The 25,415-nt window shown below is 36.8% G+C and overlaps 1 protein-coding gene across 1 annotated transcript in view; it reads left to right on the forward strand.

The window, feature by feature from the left end:
• The first annotated feature begins 4,409 nt into the window (after nt 1-4,409).
• Nucleotides 4,410-25,415, forward strand: part of TRPA1 (transient receptor potential cation channel subfamily A member 1) — a 41,445-nt gene continuing 20,439 nt past the window's right edge. The window contains exons 1-13 of the mRNA XM_070942214.1: nt 4,410-4,529; nt 6,104-6,266; nt 8,593-8,768; nt 10,866-10,973; nt 12,200-12,308; nt 13,867-14,012; nt 14,580-14,716; nt 16,598-16,646; nt 17,987-18,086; nt 18,177-18,277; nt 19,478-19,647; nt 19,730-19,894; nt 21,646-21,760. Coding sequence (XP_070798315.1) covers nt 4,410-4,529; nt 6,104-6,266; nt 8,593-8,768; nt 10,866-10,973; nt 12,200-12,308; nt 13,867-14,012; nt 14,580-14,716; nt 16,598-16,646; nt 17,987-18,086; nt 18,177-18,277; nt 19,478-19,647; nt 19,730-19,894; nt 21,646-21,760 — 1,659 coding nt within the window. The remainder of the gene's footprint in view (nt 4,530-6,103; nt 6,267-8,592; nt 8,769-10,865; nt 10,974-12,199; nt 12,309-13,866; nt 14,013-14,579; nt 14,717-16,597; nt 16,647-17,986; nt 18,087-18,176; nt 18,278-19,477; nt 19,648-19,729; nt 19,895-21,645; nt 21,761-25,415) is intronic.

A 25,415-nucleotide genomic window follows, 5' to 3' on the forward strand; every position in this document is an offset into this window, starting at 1 on the left:
AATGGGAGAAGAGGTCCACCACTCTACTTTCTGAACTATCTGAAAGGAACAGCAGATAACAAGACAGAAAGCAGGATTCGGTTTGTCATGAATGACCAGGAGCTGTATCCTTGAAAAGTACTTCAGAAGGTAAGGCAACACATTGCTTTCTGTAATCTAGTGGGCTACTCTTAATTTATTTCTGGAAAACATTTTTTTTGGCCACAGAAATATTTTATTTCTTTATTTATATTTTAGACATATATTTGATATAATTGTTCTCTTCAGAAAATCAGCAAACCTGAACAGATGTAATCACTTTTGTCAACTGCTTTAATTCCTAAATTTAATGTTTTCTTTAACATCATTTGGCCTTATTTGTATCTTTGTTTTCCTTATTGTTCTCTTTAGTCCATGTGAATATATATTAATTTCTCATTTAACATTTTCTCACAATCCTGCCATGTTTGGAAAGCTCTTTTTAATCTCCTTTTTGTTTTAAAGTTGTGTTTGGTCTACCAATTTACTCAGCATTCTTTAGGACAAATTATTTTCTGCTGTTCAATTTATAATTAATTTTCTGCATCCTTTTTTTACAAATCTTCCATTTTTCTCTTGAAGAAAAGCTATATATTAAGCTAAAACAATATGTAAATAGAAGTTCGGAACTATTGCAAATAAATAAATACTTCCAAGGTATTACTGATAGAGAACTTCTCAGATAAATTTCTCTAGATGTTTCAGAGAAGAACTTTTAACGAAAATCTCATTTGGAACACAATAAAAATAAATTATGACTAATCAAATATCAGAATATTTTAACCTAGAAACAGGCCACATATGCCTTCTGTTACATAATAATAAATACTCCTATTAGTCTTCCATTAAGATGTCATATTTTTAACTTAGTTAAGTAGGTTATTATGATTGTAATCCTATGCATAGTTTACCTGGAAGTAATTCCCACTAATTCAATGGGATTTAGTTTTAAATAAATATGCTTTAGATCGTGCTGTCAGAATCTTAATTTTTGAAAGGGTTCTTCTTTTTCAATATATTGCATTTATTAAACAGTCATATTTTCATCAAAGGTTTGCTCTGAGGTTATCTTCAATGAATCTAATTTCGCCTAATGGGTTCATTCTTTTATCATTATCAAGCTCATTTTGCACGAACACATATAAAAGCCTTTTCAGTCCACTCTGGGGAAAACTATTCTATTTTTTAATCTGCTTATTAGATTTACTATCTTATGTAAATACATTAAAAAGATATGTGAAGTTTTGTCATTAAGCTTCAGATTCTCTCTAGTATCCCTTAAGAACCAATTCCTTTCAAAATGTCCTTCCAAAATTTTTAACAAGTGCTTTAAGGTTGCAGTCTCACAAAGCTTTAAAAACTGCAGTCTAAAAAAACCTAATCAAGAGCCTACAAATATACCAATGTTTGTTATTCTGGGAAACTGGAATCTTATTGTTCCAGACAGTGTTCAATTGTACTAAATCACAAAATAATTAGAAATAACACATGCAGATATGTACAAACACACATATATACTAGCAAAAGTTATTATTTGTAACTACAATTACAGTTATATTTTTTTAAAAAATAATACATATATTAATCAGATAGTGAATCTTAAATCATAACTTTCATTAAGATTTTTTAACCCCATAGACTCTTACTTTAGAAATTTTGTGTCTGTGTATGCCTTCAACTCAGTCTTAACTTTGTGTGACTACCTATACAGGTCCACATAATCTTCTTACCAGCTTTTTCAGAAGTGGCTTGCCATTTCATTCCTAGGGCTAAGAGAGGATAGATGGCCCAAAGTCACCGAGCTGGCTTTTTTCTTAAGGCAGAGTGAAAGGAACCCACATTCTCTCACTGTCTAGCTCAGGGCCTTTAACCACTAGACCAAACTGGCTCTCTATTTTGGAGTAAGCACCAGTAGATTCAGTGGGACAGACTGCTGAACAGAGGTGAATAGGATTGGGCCCTGGGCTAGAAAGAATAAGTCTGTCAGTTCTAGTCCTGCTTCAGCCATGAAAGCCAACTGAGTGACTTTGGGGCAATCACTCTCTCTCAGCCCAACGCACCTCATAGGGTTATTGTGGTGGGGAAAATAAGAGGAGTATGGGTATTTAGTGTTAGGCAGCACAAAGAAATACGATTTGATAGGCAGCCATCAAAATCCCAATCAATCAATAAAAAAGCCACACACAACCAGGCACCACATAAATATTACGCATAAACGTTAAGATAAAGGTTCCCCTTGCACATATGTGCTAGTTGTTCCTGACTCTAAGGGGTGGTGCTTATCTACATTTCAAAACCGAAGACCCAGCGCTGTCTGAAGACATCTCCGTGGTCATGTAGTCGGCTAAACGCCAAAGGCACCTGGAACGCTGTTACCTTCCCACCAAAGGTGGTTCCTATTTTTCTACTTGCATTTTTTTATGTGCTTTCGAACTGCTAGGTTGGCAGAAGCTGGGACAAATAACAGGAGCTCACCTCTTTACGCGGCACTAGGGATTTGAACTGCTGAACTGCTGTCCTTTTAATCAACAAGCTCAGTGTCTTAGCCACTGAGCCACCATGTCCCTTTGAGCCACACACAACCAGGCACGACATAAATACTACTCATAGAATAGCCCAAAGCATACATTCTGGTAGAAAAAAGTTCCCTAATCAGGATGAGTTTGTAAGGTCGGAAGACTAAACCTCTGGTCTAGGTGACCGACTCAGATTGGATCCTGCAATATTAGGTATGTTCACCACCTTGAGTTATTTGTAAAAATAATAAAGGTGAGATACAAACAAACCAATTATGCAAATCAAAGATATATTACATGTGAACATATACAGAAATATTCATGCTATCCCAAACTAAACATGGAAAGAGGGAGACTATTGTTTTCCATCCTAATTGTTCCACCCATTTCTCTTTCTATTCTATCTTTTTTGGTTTTCAGAACTGCCAGCTGTGAGACTCCTCAATGATGAAGAACTGAAGAGTTCAAATCAGTGTTGCTTCTCTTGAAAGCATTTCATTGAACCCTATAATTTTCATTGAATGAACATTTTTAGAATCTATTGGTTTCTCTCCAGAGACTATGAAAGTAGCTGGATCATATCAGGGTTGACTGTCAGTTTTGGACTGCAGGAAAAAAAAGTGAATGGGTGAAGTCAGATTTTTTTCTTTTAAACTACTTTTTTTATTTTCAGATGTGGACATAAGGAAAAACAGGTTCCCACATTTTTAAAATTTATGGAGATAATTTTGACCTAAAACAGGGCTGAAGGAATTTTGACTAGACAAATGGATGGTGGGCAAATTCTTTTTGACTCTACTTTTTTCTACTTCAGTCAACTTTTGGGCTTCTTTTCCCCAGTTTGTTGCCATTCAAATGTGCTGGGTGGCACCACATAGGTAATGCTGGAATTTACCAAAATGGGAAAAAACTGCATTAATTTAAAAAAAAAAATACAAACAAATCAACTAATTCAGGCACTATGAGGCAGGTAGCAGTTATTGAGCTACAAACCAGGAGATTGGAAGTTCCAGCCCCATCTTTGGGACAAAACCTTGGGCCAATCACTCTCTCTCAGCCCTAGGAAGAAGGCAACTTCTGTAATCTAGCCAAGAAAACTGCAATGACTCGCCAGGTAGCTCTTAGGAGTCAACACTGACTTGAAGGCATCCAAACTAAAATAATAAATCTGGTATTAACGTTTATATTGTGACAGCTGTTTGTAGCAAAGAATCCCCCTCCTTGGTATATAGACGGAAGAAAGGATTTACTTGTAAAGGAAGAGAAATAGATGTTGCAAAGGGAACCAATTAAAAACTATCGAAAACTATCATTCTCAGTTGCTGGTCTTTGGGCAGCAATAGTTTTATGCCACTTTGCTGCTGGTTGCAGAGTCCCATCTATTAAAGCTAAATATGAAGAACGCTGAAACTTAAGGTCTAAGAAAAAGCAGCCTTTTTCTTTCTGGCGGGGTCTCTTTCCTCCTTTCACCAGATGTTCGTCTCCTTGCGTTGAGACTTCAACTCCCTGGCAAGACTGCCTACTAAGGATGGGAGTTGTAGGTCTAGATGGGATTTCTAGCTTCCTAATCGCCTGGTCGCTACTTGCCTCCTGAAGAAGGTAACTCCGGTAGAAGGAAATGGTTCCCAAGCGCTGTTCGCTTGCCCACTCTTCTAACCTTACTTTCTTCATGGTCCCACAGACGCCCGCCACTTAAGGAAGAAACCAACTTTCTCCCACGCGCCGTCCGCTCTTTTTCCCCGCCCCCCGTGGGCGTGTCGCGCCAAACGAGGAGTCGCAGGGAGGGGGGTTCACTTCGGGAGGCGAGCATAGGGTGTTTCCACAACTTCTTCCCTTTTGCGTCCTGGTTCTCAGGTTGTCTCTTGAAGTCCCGCCATGAAGCGCTCGATCCTGAAGTGGTTTCAGAGCCGCGACCAAAAGCAGCACCCCTCTTCCTACGAAGGGGTGGTGTGCGAAGCCGACGCTTGTTCAGTGGCCTCGCAGGATGTCTTTAAGGTAGGATCGTGGAGAAAATTGAAGGGTTGTTTAGCTATATACTATTTCGTCCTGATCGCTCCCCTCCACTTTAGAATCAGCTTCTTCAGTTCTTTTCGGATTTTTTAAATTTCCGTTTCCCAGTTTGGTAGGGACTTGGGGACTGATGCCCAGCTCATCTGGAAAGCTCTAGGTGGACCATCCGGTCCTTACACAGGTAGATGAAGGATGTTGGATTTGGTGATCTAAGTGGGCACAGATACTGGGATTCTGGGTTAGGTATGGGAAATCAGATTTTAGGCTTCCAAAATAAGTTTTCTGTTTTGGAGACTGATGTTGAGATCTTTCACTTAAGCCATTACTTTTGGCATGGCTTTAATAAAGACAGTGAAACTTTCACTGAGCTGCAAAATGTACAAATGATTTGTTGCAGAAAAAACTGCATCTACTGAATCTAACATAACACTTCAAAACTGGCAAAAAAATGCTGGAAGATGACTCAGTGATTGCATGTGCTGTACATTAATGAAACACTGAGGCTGGGAATTAAACAATTAGCAAATAAAAATTATATTTACTTAGCATTTTTTTTTTTTTTTGAAAACTAGTGCAATTCACTAAAAATTTGTCAAACCCTTGCTTTAAATTAAAATAACTTCTTGGTTGAAATCTTCTACTCATGTATAATTTTTATTCAAAACGCTGAGTAGCCTCAAAAGCCAAAATTCTAATCTCCCATTGTGCTTCTAGTATTCTTAGCTAACATTGTTGAATTTTAATTGTTGAAAGCTAAGTGTATTTAATTTTTGTACCAAGTCTTCTGCAGAATAGTATTAATATTAAATATTAATAGTAAATTAAATAATTAACTATACTCAATAGTAAATTGATTATTAAAATATTCTAGAGAATTCTGATAGTCTTCATAAGTGTTCGTTCCAATTTTATAGATAAATAGATGTGTCTGTATTCCACATTTTAAGATTTAAGATTTTTTTCCACATTTAAGATTTCAACCACATATATAACATTGTTAGGAGAGTGGATTATAATTTGGATTATAAAGTCAGACCATAAAAGCTAAAGTCCTGAAAGATTTTTTTTCAAAATTTAATCTAAAACTAACTTTACTTACATATTTTTGCCATTTACAACAGTTGAAATTTTTGTTTTCTTAATATAATACATTTTAATGTCCTTTAATACACTTTTAGCCTCATGCTAAAATATAGCTTTTTCTACAATCTAATTGTTGTATTACTTAATATTCCTTCAAATATTTTTCAGCATAGAAAATTAATACTTTCTGGGAAAGAGGCTGTCTAAGTGGGCTAGGCCTAACTCAGCAGAACTATTTTCATGTTCCCAGGATTCTTTTAGACCTAAATAAAATAAACTGTAGTAATTAGATTAAAGGTCATGTTAAATAACTGTAGCTCTGCTATTAGCATAGTCAATGAACCTTTGTAGTGATGAATGAATATTTAAGTGATAATTCACTGCCAACATGTTACATAATAAAGAGCTACTTAGAAACATTAATATAATTTGGAATTTCTGTGGTACCAGACTAAAATTGCTTAAACCTCAATTAGGTGATCTCAGATGGAAGTACTTGCAGACTTCGAAGTTTCATTAAAAAGAATCGTGAAGGACTTAAGAAACTGGATAAGCTGAATGCTACACCATTGCACCATGCTGCAGGAAAAGGTCAACTTGAGTTAATGCAAATGATCATGGATGATTCTTCATTTGAAGGTGCCAAAATCAATTGTGGTTAAGGCTGGATGCAAATTCAGTAACTCAGGAGGACAGCAAAGAGTAAATTACCATTTGTCATGTATCATGCTGAGTGCTGCGACCTAATAAAGCATGATAATCATTAATAACACATCATTAATAACATCATCCTGCTGCACTCAAAAAATGCCTATTTATGCATGTATGTGCACCTGCAGACTTATTATTATATTTATTTGAAAGGTTTTGTGATAAAAGAAACTAATTAGAAGAAAGTTGCTTCATCTGAAACGACAGATATGTTTTTCTCCAAGCATTCTTCCATTGCAAACATTCTAAAGTTATCAGAAACATATGCAAGGGAAGGATGGTTGGTGCATACCACTCCATGTTCAGAGAAAGCAGCTTTCTTCTAATTAGTTTCTTTAATCACAAAACTTTTCAAATCAATATGAGTTTGCATGTGCACATAGAAAGATGCTACTACTAAAATGGGAAACAGTGATTTGTACCAATCATAGTTTGATCCATGTAAAGCATCTCAGTTTAGAAAAATATGTTAAGGAGAGAACAAAAGCTTAGATAACGAAAGGGAAACCTATACAAGTTATCTCAATCTTCTGAAAAGTTCCCATCTGACAGGAAATCAACGTCCAAACAGATCAATCTGTTGAGTAATTAGCATGCTTTGTATATGTTATTGCTAGAGATGGTGCAGTGTTTCTCCGTTAAGATACTTTTAGCCATTGCTTTTGCTATTGCTCCAAATTTAAGGAACCTGGTAAATTGTTTCTATAATCAAAGCCATGTGTTTAGTGGAAGTCCAGTTGTTAGCATATTCTGGGAGGTCTTCCCTTCCATTTTAAATGTCTGCATATTTTGCAGCACTCAGGAAATAGCTTTTTAGATGCTGATTATCTACTGGGGTTATAATATTGGAGGAGGCTGACTATTAGAGAGGGATTGTAGGCAGTGGTAGGTTGCTACCGGTTTGCACTGGATTGGGCGAACTGGTAACGGAGGTGGTGGGTGGGCGGAACCGGATGCTTCTGCGCATGTGCATACGCACGCGCACAAGCAAACCGGTAGTGACGGGATTTGGAACTCGCCCCTGACTGTAGGAGACAGATAATATTTCCTTAATAGAATGGAGGACTGTATGGAATTCATTGTATGTGATACGTGCAGTTTTGCAAAAGAAGAAAATAGTTGACATCTGTGAAGCACCTCAGAGTATCACTCCTGGTGTTTGATGTGACATAGCAATAGCTTCTTGATGGAAAATTAGAAATGCACAATTTCTATTCACAGTTTCTCTATTATTCACACTTTCTCTATTATTCACAAATACATATACAGGCAGTTCTCGACTCACAAGTATTTGTTTGGCAACCATTCAAAGTTACAATATCCTGAAAGTGATTTATGACTGGTCATCCTACTTATGACTGTCACAGCATCGCTGTAGTCATGTGATCACAATTTGGGTGCTTGGTAATGGCACTTACTTATAACAGTTGCAGTGTCCTGGGATCATGTGATTGCCATTTGCAACCTTCCCAGCTCCTGGCAATGGGGAAAGGAAAAGGGGAAATTTGAATTCACTTAATGACAGTGTGATTTGTTTAAAGACCATGGCATGATCACATGATAAGTCACATAACCACCGCATCACATACTGATGGAAGTTCTGGTTCCAATTGAGGTCATAAATCAAAAATTACTCAATTTACAACTCAAATTCATGCAATATGAAATGCATCTACTGATCTTTTGAGAGAATATTACAAGCATGCATCTACATTTGATGGTTTAAATGCAGACTCTAGAGCAGTGATGGCTAACCTTTTCTGGACCGAGTGCCCAAAGCACACCTGAACCCCCAAAATGCAATGCGCGTGCTCCCCCTGCACGCAGCCCACCTCTGCATGCATGCACATGCAGCCCTCTGTGCACCTGCCCTTCCCCCTGCATGTGCCCCGTGCCCCACATGTGCCCTGCTTGCTCCCCCTGCACGTGCCCCACCCCTGCGCATGCGTGGCAGAGATCCAGCTGGCCAGCAGGAGGCATGCATGCATGCGTAGTAGAGCTGAACTGTGGCGATGGCTCGTGTGCCATCAGAGAGGGCGCTGCATGCCACCTTTGGCACGCGTGCCATAGGTTCTTCATCATGGCTCTGGAGAATACATACAGAATAAGGTTTCTGATGTAAAGCTTGGTTCCTTCATTAAATTTATATTTCCATTTACAGTTCATTACAGTAGTATTATATAAAATACAGTATCATTTTATGTGAAATAAAATATGAAGTAACATTTATTCAATTGTCCTGTCTTTGGCATAGCTCTAAACGTAACAGACTCGTCTGGAAATACACCACTGCACTGGGCTACAAAAAAACAACAGACTGAAAGTGTTAAATTACTTCTCAGCAGAGGGGCCAACCCAAACATCCTTAATTCCAATATGGTTTCTCCACTTCACTGGGCCGTGCAGTATCTTTGCAATGATTTAGTTAAGGTAAAGCTCCATTTCCAAATTTATATGTATGTAAGTTAGTGAAGTTAAAAAATAAGATCATCTCAGGCGGGATTCATGCAATCCCATCTCAGGTGGGATTCAGCCAGTTCGCACCACTTCGGGAGAACCAGTTGTTAACTTTCTGAACAGTTTGGCAAACTGGTGGTTGGAAGAAATCATCAGGGCAGCGAACCGGTTGTTAAATTACTTGAATCCCACCACTGATCTCATGGATATTTATAGGAGTTAATGTGAATAAATGGGGATTAATATGCTACATATCTTGATTTTTGGAGATGCTGAACTCTACACAGATGAAAAATGCTGCATCTTATTATCTCCCAAGTGGAAACTAAGCTAAACTTTCAAATTCTGATATTGTTCTTCAGTTTTTAAAAGCAACCAGATAACAGAAATTAGCAATTTTGTTTTATTCATTGAAGGCAAAATACAGAGGATGGTTTAAAACTAGTTTTAACATTTAGGCTTTCAGGAAAAGGTTTGTTTTCTATTCTTTTTGATATTTTGAGTTCTATTGATTCCTGGTGAGTGCCTGGACAGTTTTTTCAGCTTGTTTCATGACTAAGGTTGGACTAGAACTCACAGTCTCTTGGTTTCTAGCCTGATGCATTAACCATTACACCAAAATAGCTCTATCAGGAAATTATATTGAAAATAGTGGGTGTTCCAGTGTAATGAAGCTAAAGTGATGGAAAGTGTAGGGCAGGAGTCTTGAAGCCCCGGGACGCGGAGTGGTATCGGTCCGCAGCCTGTTGGGAACTGGGTGGCGGAAGCTTCATTTGTGCATGCACAAGATCTAGGTTGCACACACGAAACCATCCCCTTCCCCCTTCTGCTGCCCCTGCTGCTGGTCAGTGGAGCCAGAAAGGTTGGAGACCACTGGTGTAGGGCTCAGGATTAACAAGCACAAACTGGAAACTAAGATTTCTCACAGATGAAGGCAATTGGATCCTGGTAAGATTTCTTCCTTAATGGAATTTTCTGATGAGCAAAGATGATACCATTTGGTATTGTATACGTAGAGTTGAAAGTTAGTTTGATGCTGTGGTTTGAAGTACCAGCCTGGGAAACTGAGAGACTACGTCCTCATTCTGCCTTAGGCACAAAACATCTAGTTATTTTCTCTTATCCTTAGAAAGAAGGAAATGGGAAACCACTCTCAAAAATGTTTTAAGAAAACTCCAGAGACTTGTCCAGGGTTGTCATTATTACATTGGACAGTCTTATTTGCAGTTATTAATCTATATATAGAGATAGTTTTCAATTTACAACTATAATTGTTCTAAGCCGAGAAGAATTTAATTAAATGTGCCAATACAGGTAGTTCTCAATTTACAATCATAATTGAGCCCAAAATTACAGTTACAAGTCATTGCGGTCATTAAGCATGTTACCATATGATTATATGGATTTTATGACCTATTTTGTGTCAGTCATTAAAGAAACATGGTAGTCATTAAAGGGAGGGAGGGGGGGAAGGAAGGAAGGAAGGAAGGGTGGTAGGCTGAGTGGGATAAAGGCAGGCAGGCAGGAAGATTTCTGATGCTCCCTGGTAGCTTCCATAAACCTTCAGGCCCTAATTCTGAATTTAGCACAATGATTTCTGACTTTCTTAATTGTGCTTTACAGAAGACTCAGTCTTAATTGAAGCCACTGTTATATAGTAGCTTACATACAAAGTATATCTAAACACCACTGGATTACTATAGGATCCTGGGAAGTCTAGAGTATATGCATTCAATTTACAAACAAGTGCTACTATTTATTTTAACAGCTAGAATTAAAAAAATTGCAATATTGGAATATTGCAGTAATACAATACAGCAGTGAGCATTGGAAATGGGGTGTAAAACATATCAAAACAGGTTGTCATTAACTCTACTAATTGCATACTAGCTTTAAGGCACAGCCCTAAATTACAAATCTGGTCAGAAACCATCAATGATCTATAATTGGATAACAAGAGTAAGCCTGCCAATTATGATACTATGAGTGCTTGTTACAGTTATAGTATATCCTCATTAAGAATAGTATAATAGTTGACAGAAAACATTTACATTTTATTTGAATATTTAGATTTTCCTTGAATGCAGCATTACGGATGTAAATCTGGAAGGAGAGGGTGGGAATACGCCTATATTAGTAGCATGTTACAAAGATAATTCTGAAGCACTGAAACTTCTGGTATGTATAACAAATGTATATATTTTTGTCAGTGTGTTTGAGTTATCCTTTGTCTACTACTTACACTATCTTTTTATAACTTCGTGTTCTTGAGGATTGCAATGTTGTAATGCTATTCCTTCTCATAGTGGAATATCCATTTTATTAGACATAGTCCTTGATTTGCTACCATAATTGAGCCCACAATTTCATAATGGTTGTAAAGTGAGTTACCAAATGGCCAGATCAGTTCTGGCAACAGTAATAGAAATAGCACTTTGACTTATATACCGCTTCACAGTCCTTCACAGCCCTTTCTAAGCAGTTTATAGAGTCAGCATATTACCCCCAACAATCTGGATCTTAATTTTACCGACCTTGGAAGAATGGAAAGCTGAATCAACCTTGAGTCGGTCAGGATCAAACTGCTGACAGTTGGCAGAGTTAGCTTGCAATACTGCATTCTAACCACTGCACCACCATGGCTCGTTTTTTACAATCTTTTTTGTGGCAGTTGTTAAACAAACACAGCTGTTGTTAAGTTTCCAGAAAAATATAATAAATTGCCATCCCATGATCATTGGAACTTTGAATCCATTGGATGGGTTTGTTAGAACTTCAAATGATCGCTAATTTATCGGTTATAAATTAAGGATTATTTGTAATATGATCTGTGTTGCTTGGTGTGTAAGTATAATATAGCTGTTAGAGGTTTATTGTATTTTCTGTGGTATATTTTTATTACTGCAATTATTATTTTAACCAGATTTGCATATGTCATTCAGTGCAGATAATGATTGGAGCAGCATATAAGCCCAGTAAATAAAAAGATCTAAATTGAGTCTTCTAAACAGCTGGAAGTAAATCAAGTGGCATCTTATTGCAATGAGTTACACATTTGTCTTGTTTCTTTTGTTCCTGCAAATTTTGATCACTTTATCCATCCTCTAAGGGAAGAGATTGACTATATGGGAACTCTAATAATAATTCCAGGGAAAATTAGGATAATATTTCTCTATTGAGGAAGATGTACTTCAGCTGACTGAGAAGTACAACTTCCTCCATTCTTTCTGATTTTTGGGCCACAATTACACAATTGGGAGAGATAGCCAACTAAAACCAGCATTTGTATCAATTAGCCAGTGTTTAATATTTTCATTTTTTACAATCTATTTTGGTAGTGTATGCAGTGAGTGTGTATGAAAAGTGTTCTTGTCATTTCATAACTGGTTCTTTCTTTCTTGCAGATTGAACATGGCGGTGACATTGCTAAAGCGAACAATACGGGCTGTATGCCAGTCCATGCAGCTGCCTTTTCTGGTTCAAAATTATGTTTGGAGATTATTATAAAGCGAGGTAAATACATTTAGGAAACCATCCATTAACATTGTTTACAATTGAAGTAGCACTCAGATGTGATTCTTTAAAATATTATAGGGTTGTAGAGTTTAAGTGGCTGTAAAGTATGTGAGTGTAATAGCCATTAATATGAAAAAGGCAACAGATAATAATAGGATGTGTTATACTGCACAGGTCCTGAGACAGGAGGAGGAATAAGGCTGTGGCCTAAGGGGGTGATACAAAGGGGTAAATGCTGCCTCATGCACATAATTTTTTTGCTATTGATAAAATACTTTACTTTTAAAAAGTATTAAAATGTTATCAGAGTTATGTTACTGTTACGACTCAAAATAATGAAAAACAATTCCAATGATTTTTCAGGAGTTACTCTCTTACAACAAAATATCTTGGAATGGGATTACAGATAGTTCTCGCCTTATGGCACAATTGAGCCCAAAATTTATGTTGCTAAGTGAGACATTTGTTAAGTGAGTTTTGCCCAATTGTACAACTTTACTTGCCGTAGTTGTTAAGTGAATCATTGCAGTTTTTAAGTTAGTAACCTAGTTGTTAAGTGAATCTGACTTCCCCACCGACTTTGCTTGTCAGAAGGTCACCAAGGGTTATCACATGACCCTGGGACCAGGGGTGAAATCCAGCAGGTTCTGACAGGTTCTGGCGAACCAGCAACAGAAATTTTGAGCAGCTCAGAGAACCGGTAGCGGAAATTTTGAGCAGTTCAGAGAACCGGCAAATACCACCTCTGGCTGGCCCAGAGTGGGATGGGAATAGGGATTTTGCAATATCCTTCCCCCAGAAGTAGGGAGGAAATGGAGATTTTGCAGTATCCTTCCCCTGCCATGCCCACCAAGCCATGCCCACAGAACCGGTAGTAAAAAAATTGGGATTTCACCACTGCCTGGGACACTGCAACTGTCATAAATATGAACTAGTTGCCAAGCATCCAAATTTTAATCATGTCCATGGGGATTCTGCAAAGCTCGTAAATGTGAAAAAGTCACTTTTTTCAGGGCTGTTGTAACTTTGAACAGTCACTGAACAAACTGTTGTAAGTGGAGGACTACCTGTAAGAGAGCTGGATTGCAAAGAAGTAGATGATACTACTAGATGGTAGCAGACAGACATAAAGAAAAATTTAACACTTTGCTTCCACTTTAATGGTTATTTGGAATTTTAAACCCAATGTTGGTTAGCTCTAGATTGGAGTGGACAGTTGTTGCCTGCTCCTGAATTAAAATGTATTTTTTGTATGTAGTACAAATGATTTTATAAACAGAAGAAGGAAGGAAGGAACAACATAGAGGTTTTATGATGACACAGCACTCCGTCAGAATTCCTTACTTTAGAATGCTTACAGTTTTGATAAGTTTTGTGGGCTGAATAAAATCTTGTAAAATGAACAGAAGTTGACAATTATTTGAATAAACTTTTATTTAATTAAATTTTTATATTTATTATTAAACATTTTAATAGGAATAACCAAATCAGTAAATTTGTTAATTAATTCTTCTTCTCTTATAAAACTATATCATAGGGTTGTTGTTTTTTTAAGGTGTAGAACTTGGGTATTCACCTGAAAATCATATTAATTTTACTAATAATGGGAAATGTAGTCCTCTTCATCTAGCAGTCCAAAGCAGAGACTTGGAAATGATTAAAATGTGCATTGAATATGGAGCACAGATTGATCTGAAACAGGTAAAATCTAATGAAACAAATGTTTATTTCACTACATTGATTGTAATAAACACATGTAGTTTTAAATTCCTGTTGAAAGAATTAGATATTGCACATAATTCATGCATTGCAATCTTTTATTGTATGTTTAGTTATTCAAATTCTATCCTCATAATTTAGCAACTCTTGGCTGCTTCTGCAATAGGAAAAATCATATTTCTTTTATATTTCTTTTTTGATACACAGAAATCATGTTTCTTTTTTTTTCTACATTCCCTGCTTTCTATTTCATGTAAAAAACCAGAGATATTTAATTACAGCTCTAAGTATCCTGCATGATGGCTGGAACTTTTTGAATTGTAATTGTAATTGTAATTGTAATTCAGTAAGATATGAAGAGCAATATTTTCTCCATTTATTTTAGGCAAAATGTTGCCTAAAATCTGAATTTGAAAAGAATCAAAAAGGAAAAATCTAGATTACGCTGAATTCTATTATGCTGAATTCTATATAATTAATAAGACTTCAGAAATATTTGGTATAGAGAATAATTGTAAGTTTTCTTTTGGCTTATATCTCCACTAATAGAACGACAACTGCACAGCTCTTCATTTTGCTGCTACCCAAGGAGCTACTGAGATTCTCAAGTTAATGATGTCATCTTATACAGGAGAGGAATCCATCATTAATGCATTAGATGGAAATAAGGAAACATTGCTCCATAGGTAAGGGTTTTACCTAGACTCCCTATATTGTTTATGATATGGTATTTTCTTATTAATTTTTCTCAACAATATGAAGTTATTTGCACTGGTTACAATAGCCTTGTTTCACTGGACTCATCATCTAGGCCAGGGGTGTCAAACTCCCCTCGTCATGTTGTCGTCATGTGATGTATCACAACTTTTTTCCCCTTCACTAAAATGGGGGTGGGCATGGCCAGCGTGTGACGCCCTATGGCCTGCAGGCCACGAGTTTGACACCCTGATCTAGGCCTTTGGCAAGGGCGAATGAGACCTCTCACTTCATTGCCATCTTTTATTGATTTTATTGAATTTTCTTTTTTATTATTGTTATGAACTGCCCAGAGTTTTTGAGAATCAAGCACTATGCAAATTTAACAAATAATAATTGTATAACAGAATAGAAGAAAAAGAACTGTAAAAAATTTCAAAACACAAAGACCTACAAACAGAAGTTTAGAAGAACAACTAAAGCAAAGTTAGTACCAATAATGATAAGCACCCTGGGGTAATTCCAAACCATCTCGAGCAATATCAGTATTAACAAAATCACCATCAGTCAATTGTTTAAAAGCAACTTTACTTGGAAGAGCTTACATTCTGCAATTATACTTTTAAGGCCATCAAATAACATCTGCCTGTCAGATCCTTGGGAAGGACTGGAAGGCTGCATAAAGATACAAATCCAATCTAAACACCTGGCCAACTAGGCAACCAGTCATAATAATAATTGGGCATCTTTAGAACACTGCACTGGTGGGTTGCTCCCGGTTTGCACCGGTTCGCAAGAACCAGTAGTAAAAATTTGTAGTAGATCGGAGAACCAGTAATAACATTGGCTGGCCATGCCCCCAAACTGGTCCCCGGCCCGGTCACTGCTCGCTTACCCCGCCCTCCTCATCAGAGGTTTTTTTTTTTACTTTTAAAAGCATTTTTTCTACAACCTCTTCGGCTGAAAAAAATGCTTTTAAAAGTAAAAAAAAAAGCCTCTGATGATCGCGCAGCTCAGCTGGGATCGTCAGAGGTTTCCGAAAGCATTTTTTCTGCAACCTCTTCATCCGAAGAGGTTGTAGAAAAAAAAAATGCCTTTAAAAGCCTCTGGCAATCCCAGCTGAGTTGCCTGATCGTCAGAGGCTCCTAAAAGCATTTTTTTCTGCAACCTCTTAAGGTTGTAGAAAAAATGCTTTTAAAAGTAAACAACGAAAACAAAACAACCTATCCCTGGAACACTGGTATTACTATTAAGTCACTGGACTAAACAGCTCATGGATTTCAGTTATGGTAATCATGAAAAGCTCCTTTATCATGCTGAACAACAATAAGGAAACAATATTACAATTAGAAGTTCATGTATTCTATACTCGGAAGAGCTTTTAGTGTATCATGATTGGAGACTACAACTGATAAAAACTATTCAATTCAATTCAAATCTTTATTGTCAGTGCACAACATATGTACAATGAGATTGGTTGAGCTCCCTCAGTGCACCCCCTCCCAACAGAATACAACTCACAGTGAAGTCAGAAAATCCCTAACCCAATAAATCATATTAACAAAACACCCAGGCCTATTGCACCAGTGTGAACATGTTACACATTGCACCGGCCCTGCAGTCCATCATACTACATAGTTATGATGTTATTTCTCATTCAGGAGTCTGACAGCCCACGGCTAAAAACTGTCCTTCAGTCTGTTTGTGCGGCTGGCTATGCTTCTATATCTCCTTCCCGATGGTAGGAGGGTAAAGAAGTGATGACAGGGTGAGAGTCGTCCTAGTAGATTAGAGACAAAATATAACTTTTTATTTCACTATTATGTGCTCATTTTGACATTTTGGTTTGCTCTTCCTTTTTTTCCTGCTAGGGCTGCATTGTTTGATCACTATGAACTGGCAGAATATCTCATTTCAAAGGTAAACATTTAGCTTTAATTGAATTTTTAAATGAACAGCAATAAAGATTGGAATTAAACTTACTGCAAGTTTGCATAGTAACATGCATTAAGGCATGATTTAAAAAATTAATTTCCTGTTTAGCTGATACAGTAAATTTACAAGAGGAACACAAATATTAGGAACATATAAGTTCAATGGTGCTAATAGCCTTTTCTAGTATCAATGCAGGTTAAATGCTGCCAGTGTATTAATTCTAAGAAACTATACTATATTGCTACAGTATCCCAATTAAGTAGTTTGACCAACGCAGTAACAACAGAAGTCAGTAAAAACATCTTGAATACAATATTATGTCATCCTTCGTTAACATGTCTGCTGTTATGATTTATTTAAATAGAGAAATAGACTATGGCATTCAAAACAAAGAACATTTTCACACAAACACATAGACAAATACATAATATATAAATACATTTATTTATAATACTGTATATAATATATACAGAACTGATGGCAGGTGGACCAAGGCAGTGATAGAATGGATCCCACTTGATAAAAAGTGTCTGTGAAAGAGACCTAAAACAAGATGGATTGACGACATCAGCAAGTATTGCGGATCCAATTGGCAAAGAAAGCTCAGGACCGAATAGATTGGAAACATGTGGAAGAGGCCTTCCTGTAGTGGATAGCCAATGGCTAAAATGATGATGATGATGATGATGATGATGATGATGATGATGATGATGATATAATATATATAAATAAAGCTGGTGTGTGTATATACATATATGTTTGAATGTAAGTATATACATACAAACTGTCATCCTTCCGATTAATGAACTCAGGGCAGTCAAGATTCTTATAGTTTGCTCAGATTCAAGAAACCCTTTAGTTGAGTACATCATGTTGGCATTTAGAAAGGTGAAGCTAGCTCTAAATAGTTCCCGTGCTCAGGGATAGTTAAAAGAATAGAATTCCACCCCCCACCCCACCCCCATGTCCTTTAGGTTATATGGGTCAATCAAGTCTGTCACAGCTTCCCGCTCAGCTCTGAGAGGTGTCTGTTGACATGGCCTTGGTTCAAAGGCTGGCTGGTAGATGTTTTGACTAGCAGTTGAGGCACCACATTCCTAAATTTCCCCATCCCTTCCCCCATGAATGACAACCAAGAAATGAAGCAGGAGTAAGCATGAGAGAGAATAGCTTCAGCTGAAGTCATTTTGCAGATTGACATATACATACATACATACATACATACATACATACATGCATACATACATACATACATACAGTCTAATTCCCTAAGTTATCATTAATATCTATCTATTACTGTACTTTTGATGGACTTTTCATTTCAGGGAGCAAATATTAATAGTGTTGACATTGAGGGTCGAACACCATTACTCCTTGCAACTTCCTGTGCATCATGGAAAATTGTGAATCTGTTACTTTCAAAAGGTACAAAATGAACAAAACACACTTTATGAACAAGATCAATTAAAATTGTTGGTCAGTAGTTTTGAAATCAAAATCTCTTTTTCAAATTAGGAGCAAATGTAGAATTAAAAGATCTCCTTGGGCATAATTTTTTACATCTAACTGTCCTACAACCTGGAGGGTTACAGCATCTGAATGAAGATTTTTTGAAGGTAAAGAAAATTTGTGGAACTATTAATAACCAGTTGTCTAATAATATTTTAAGAACTAATACAGGTAGTTCTTGACTTAACAACAGTTCATTTAGTGACCATTCAAAGTTACAACAGCACTGAAAAAAGTGACATGACCATTTTCACACTTATGACCATTGCAGCATTCCCATGGTCATGTGACTTACATTTGGATGCTTGACAATTGGTTCATATTTATGACAGTTGCATCCTAGCATCCTGGGGTCACGTGATCATCTTTTGCAGCTTTTTGACAATGTGGAAGCCACACCGTGTTACTTATTTAACAATTACAGTGATTCACTTAACAAATGTGGCAAGAAAAGTCATAAAATAGGGCAAAGCTCACTTAACAAAGCTCTCACTCAGCAATATAAATTCTGGGCTCAATTGTGGTCATAAGTCAAGGACCTGTATTTTTATTTTCTTCATGGAATTTAACATACCTATTTAAACCCAGTTTCGTCTAGTGATTAAAGCACCAGGCTAGAAAGCAGGAGACCGTGAGTTCAAGTTCTGCCTTAAGTATGAAAGCCAATTGGGTGATTTTGGGCCACTCACTCTTTCAGCCCAACCCACCTCACAAGGTTGTTGTATGGGGAAAATAGGAGGAGGAAAGTGTGTTTGATATGTCTGCAGCCCTGAGTTATTTGTAAAAATAATAGGCGGGATACAAATAAATAAATAATACATAGGATGAAATAATATGGATTTATATAATTTGCAATACTGCTGGTATTGCAGGTTATATATAAAAACTAAAGTTCAATCGCAAACATTTTTGTGGTTTTTAGCTTTTTTTTCTAATTATTTTTTTCAACTGAATATCACTTTTCAACACCTCTCAGCAGAAAAATCAAAGTGTTCCCTAGAGCTATACCATGAAAGTTTCAGAATTCAATATATATTCCGAATTCAAGGCAGCAAACAATATCAGAATTCCTTATGGCAAATCACACTGTTGGAATATTCAATCATTAAATTATATTCATTCATTCTAAAAGTGAACTTTGATTTATAACAACCTAAAGCATTGAAAACATGTTATAAATACAACATCAGCCTGTTATATCCTGGAACATGTGATCTTTAGTAACATATCAGTTAGGATATAAGTTCAAAATAACTTCCTAACTTCTCTAGAATTCTATTAAAAGGTACCACTTTTATATCTGACAGATGAAACATATTCGCGATCTTATAACTGAGGAGGATCAGGAAGGATGCACTCCTTTACATTATGCATGCAAACAAGGCGTACCCCTTTCTGTGAATATCCTTCTTGAAATGAATGTTTCTGTATACGCTAAGAGCAGAGACAAGAAATCTCCATTACATTTTGCAGCTAGGTAAGACTGAAAATCTTTCCTCATTGGCCATTTTCTATTCCAAACTTTATCCTTCATAATGGGACATGTATCTTTCATACAGCTATGGACGAATCAACACGTGTCTTCGACTTCTGGAGGCTATGGAAGATACCAGACTGTTGAATGAAGGAGACAAGAAGGGGATGACACCTTTACATCTAGCTGCTCAAAATGGACATGAGAAGGTAGTCCAGTTTCTCCTAAAGAAAGGTGCCCTCTTTCTTTGGTAGGTAAATTGCAAGATTCTGTTATTATAGCCTATATCAATAAAGTATAGGTCTGATCTTTCTGTGGGTTTGACTTCCTGGTTTTTACACTTAAGTAAGGCTGACATACATCCGGTCCCCAAATGTACATACTTGATATAAATATGTTCAGTGGTGAAATCTAAAATTTGTTACTACCGGTTCTGTGGGTGTGGCTTGGTGGTGGTGATGGTAATGTGACTGGGTAGGCGTGGCCAAGTTTTTTTACTTTTAAAACCATTTTAAATGTAAAACCATGTAAAAAAATGCTTTCAAAAGGCTCTGACGATCCCAGCTGAGTTGCCTGATTGTCAAACCCTCTGACTGGCAGGCAACTCAGCTGGGATCGTCAGAGCTTGGCTCATCAGAGGCATTTAAAAGAAAAAAAGCCTCTGATGATCACGCAGCTCAGCTGGGCATGGGGGGCGCAGGGATTTTTGCTACCGGTTTTATTTTTATTTTTTTATTTTATTTTGAATTTGTATACCGCCCTTCTCCCTGAGGACTCAGGGCGGTGAACAGCCAAGTAAAAACATCAAGTACAAATATTAAAATACAGTTAAAATATACATATATAAATTTGGCCCCATTAATTAAAAACAATAAACAAAACACTTAAAAACACTTAAAAAATTAGGCCAGCCCGGCTTGCTGGAAAAGGAAGGTTTTAAGGGCACGGCGGAAGGCACCGAGGTCTTGGATTCTCCTTATCTCTGGAGGCAATTGATTCCAGAGGGTAGGTGCCCCAGTTCTCCGAACTGCCCGCCGCCATCGCTACCTACTCGCCCGAGCTGGTCCGAACCAGGAGCATTTCACCCCTGCATATGTTTATAACAATCTGAATTATTAAGGAACAAATTATTCAGGAAATACAGTCATGTGAAAAAGAAAGTACATCCTCTTTTGAGTGCCATGGACTCAGGACATAGTTAAAAATCATCTGTCACTTAGCGGTTGTTAAAAGTAGTTTGTTGTTAGCATTGAGGGTCAAACCCCATTATTACATGCCACTTCTTGTATATACTGTATTTTTCGGAGTATAAAATGCACTCCGCCCCCCAAAAGAGGCTAAAAATTTGGGTGTGTCTTATACTCCGAATGTAGCTTTTTCGAAGTTTTTTTTCAGCCCTAACGAGGCGCTAGCGAGTGAAGTGATTTGCTGCTCCCCATGCTCAGCTGTGCTTTAAAGCTTTTTTCAGCCCTAATGAGGTGCTAGCGAATGAAGTGATTTGCCTGCTCCCCATGCTCAGCTGTGCTTTAGAAGCTTTTTTTCAGCCCTAACGAGGCGCTAGCGAGTGAAGTGATTTGCTGCTCCCCATGCTCAGCTGTGCTTTAGAAGCTTTTTTTCAGCCTAACGAGGCGCTAGCAAGTGAAGCATCTCTATGCTTTGCCTGCTTTTCTTATTGCTTTTCTCTCCAAAGATCATTTTATATCCCCAAGCAGGTGATATAAAATGTGCACTCAGGCTCAAAACCAGCAAACTAATGTGCTGAAGCTGACCAGACTAAGGACTCTAGCCAGATGAATACCGGGTAGACAGATTTTTCCCCCCTATTTTCCTCCCCAAAAACTAAGTTGCGTCTTATACTCCGGTGCGTCTTATACTCTGAAAAATACACTAGTATATGTTTCTTCATACACACACACACACACACACACACACACACACACGGACTTATATTCAATTGTTGTAACAAAGTGAGAATATTTTATTCTCTTTTTTTTCCATAAGTGACTATAAAGGCTGGACAGCTTTGCATCATGCGGCTTTTGGTGGATATACTCGTACAATGCAAATTATTTTGAACACAAATATGAAAGCCACTGATAAAGTAAATGACGAAGGGGTAAGTGTCTCTGTAATTTTTAGTTAAAATGGTAACATTATACTTTAGTTTTAGATACTATGTAGTTCAGAGGGCTCTTACATAATATTGGAACTCAAAGAATGTGTTTCAATTGTTATTATCTCATACTTGCAAGGGTGCATTTAGCCATTACTGAAACAGGAGTGCTTTCTATCACTTGCCTTTATTCTGGATAACTGAGCACAAAGCATTGTAGTTGCTTGTCATTCTTTTGGCAAGAATGGCTATGTCACTATTTCCAGTTATTTCTATTAGAGCCTTGTCTAGTGAGCTAGGTGTTCACATAATGTGTCTCGGAAAAATTAATATACTAAATTGATGAAAATCACTTATATCAGAAAAAGTAGCCTTTCCAAAATTGAAATGTTGTATATTTATTAAATTAAGTCATTAATATCAGAGCTAATAGTACTTTTACAATCTCTACCATGTTATTTTCTTAGCTATTCCTACAGTCCAATATACTGTAACCAATATTCCTGCAAAATAATCAGATTCCAGGATTTTGCAGTAGAATTCAAAAAACACTGACATCTTTAACTTGAAAGCATGTACCCAAACACATACTTATATAGGTTACTATATTCTTCCCAAAAGAAACCAAAACTGGACATAACTAACCCAAATGAGTTAATACATCCTCAATTTTTTTAAATTACTAACAGAGAAAAATCAACTTTCCTCTTTTTTTAAAAAAATTTTTTTGTATTATAGTTAAAAAAAAACAAAAACAAATGAAAAACAAAGACAAATATATAATAGTTTTTCTATCACGGTGTAACATCACCAAAATGTCCATGTATATATACACCAATAATCAGAAAGTAAAAACAGAAAATATTTACAGATTCTTATATACAAATTTACATTTCCAATACTTATTGATTACCATAATTATACCATCATCTATAATTATAATCCAGCATTATCCTTTGTCATCTCCCATCGTTTCTGGTTCCAATCATACCATATGTTCCTAGTATAAAAATCTGAGTCTCTTTTACCCTTGATCAGTTTTGTAAGTCTATCGGACTCTGCACATTCCATGATTTTATAAATTATTTGTAAGTCCGTTGGTAGATCCTCATTCTTCCATTCTTGTGCGAATGCAGTCTCCCTGCAGTGATTATGTGCAGCATCAGATACCATTTAGTCAATCCAATATTGACAGGTCTAACCCCCCAACCAAAAGGTTTCCAGTTTCAATTCCACTCTACAGTGTGTAATTTCAAGCAACCATCGTCTTATTTTCATCCAATATTTAGCTGCCAGCGGACATGTCCACCATTGGTGGAAGTAAGTTCCATTGCTATGCCCACATTTCCAGCACTGTGAAGATGTCCCGGGGAACATTTTAGCTAATCTTGCTGGAGGTAGGTGCCATCTATAAACCATCTCATAAATATTCTCTTTATAAGAGGATGCCATAGTTAATTTTAAATTTTTAAGCCAAATCTCCTCCCATTTTTGAAACTCCAATGAATAACCCATATTTCACCCCCAGGCAATCATGGAGTCTTTAACGACTTCGTCCCCCACTTTCAATTATAATAGGTACGAATAGCATCTCGATAAAACTTTCCTGTCATTACCTAATAATATTTTATCCAATTCTTGTTTCCCATGATACATCCTTTCACTTTCCTGATTTTTCTTCCACCTTGAATGTATTTGGGTGTAGGCCCACCAGTCTATATTACACCGCTCTGACCTCAGTTGTTCCCGTGTCTTCAGTCTGCCCTGAGTATCCAAAATGTCTTCATAGGTCAAGACCTTCTCTCCTTTAGATAACGTCGGGTATACCAGGGCTTCCTGAGTCGAAATCCAAGATGGTATCTTCAGGTACAACTTTCTCCTAAGTCTTTCCCAGGTATCTCCTAGGGTCTTATGTAAATAATGATTGCGAAAATACCTCGGTCGGGTTAACTGTCCAGGCCATAAAAAGTGGTGTCAACCATGTTGAAGACTGTGGCCTTCTGCCACCAGTAGCCGCCTCCTTTTCAAGGTGATCCAGTCCTTCACCCATATCAGAATGGCTGCCTGATGGTAAAACTCCCAATTTGGGAGTCCAAATCCCCCTTATGTATAGGTTCCTGCATCATCCTAAACTTAATCCTTGACTTTTTACTTTGCCAAATAAATTTAGAAATAACTCTGTTCAAGGTGTTGAAGAATTCCCTATCCAGACTTAACTGGGGCAGTTTGGAACAAAAACAACCATTTGGGGAGGACGTACATTTTGATGGCAGCTATCCTTCCCATAAGAGATAGTTGTAAATTTTTCCACCTCTCCAAATCTCTGACTGTCTGATTATAAAAGGGAACATAATTATCTTCCTTTACCGAAGAGCACCTTGGTGTCAACCAAATTCCCAAGTATTTTATTTTATTAGTTGTCTGCATCCCCAGGAGTCCCTCCAACTTTTCTCTTTTTGAAAATGATACATTATTTGAGGAAATGATACATTATTTGAGGAATTATTTGAGGCTTACATTGCTATTGTTGTATATCAGGCAAATACAATTCTAAATCTGATTATTGTTGAAAGTTCTTAAAATAATACTCAGTATGCCCCAAATATATCTAGCTACTTGTAAACCGGGAATTTATTTGCTATACTGTATGTTGATCGGAATAATAGCAAAGATTTTAATAAAAAATACATAATAACTTTCAAGTGAAGCCTGCAGAGGTTGGTATTCAGTTAAATTCTAATTCCTCATAAATATAGCAATAGCACTTAAACTTGTATACCACCCCATAGTGGTTTACAGCTTTTACTGAGCAGTTTACAAATGTCAGCATATTGGCCCCAACAATCTATGTTCTCATTTTATTGCCCTTGGAAGGATGGAAGGCTGAGTCAACCTTGAGCTGGTTAGGATCGAACTGCTGGCAGTAGGTAGAGTTAGCCTGCAATACCGCATTCTAACCACTGTACCACCATGGCTCAATAAATGTTCAATTACATTTTTGGAAATATGGTAAGATAAAACCTCCTTCATCAATTTACCTAGTAAGATTCTTGGTGCGTGTCTTATATTTCCATCAAATATAAATATGCATGAAATACCTATTTGGAATGAATATTGGGTTACCCTTCAAATATATATCAACCAAATGTTATTAATTATGATAAGATTTGGCAACACCCTAACAATGCAATGAGATTTTTGTCTATCTTTTAATATTTATGAATAAGATTTCACATCAGTTTCCAAATATTCATAATATTTTTGGTATGTAGTTAACTTTTTGTAAAGTAGAACATTGAATTTCCTGTTTATCAGAAATGAAATGTTTGAATAATTGTTCATTTCTCAGAAGTAAATGCTATTCAGTATGCACAGAAATGAAGCTACGGATCATATCAATAATTCTGAGTTTCATTTTTAAAAATGGGTTTCAAAATGAATCTCTGACCCACCTCCCTGCATTGTGGACATTCTGGAGGGATTGTTGCACAACCAAGCAGCAAAATGAATGAATATCCTTGCAGCTTGAAATTTGTCAGAGGAAAAGATAGAAACAGATGTACCAGAGGAAAAAAATTACAGCAGTTTCAATTCCATGTGATGTTTGTTTCATAGAATAATGGCATTATTTTAATGAATTGTTCTTGGGGTGGATGTG

This window comes from Pituophis catenifer, unplaced genomic scaffold (genome assembly GCF_029215685.1).
Source record: "Pituophis catenifer annectens isolate HBS135680 unplaced genomic scaffold, rPitCat1.0.hap2 SCAF_3, whole genome shotgun sequence".
Classification (NCBI taxonomy): domain Eukaryota; kingdom Metazoa; phylum Chordata; class Lepidosauria; order Squamata; family Colubridae; genus Pituophis; species Pituophis catenifer.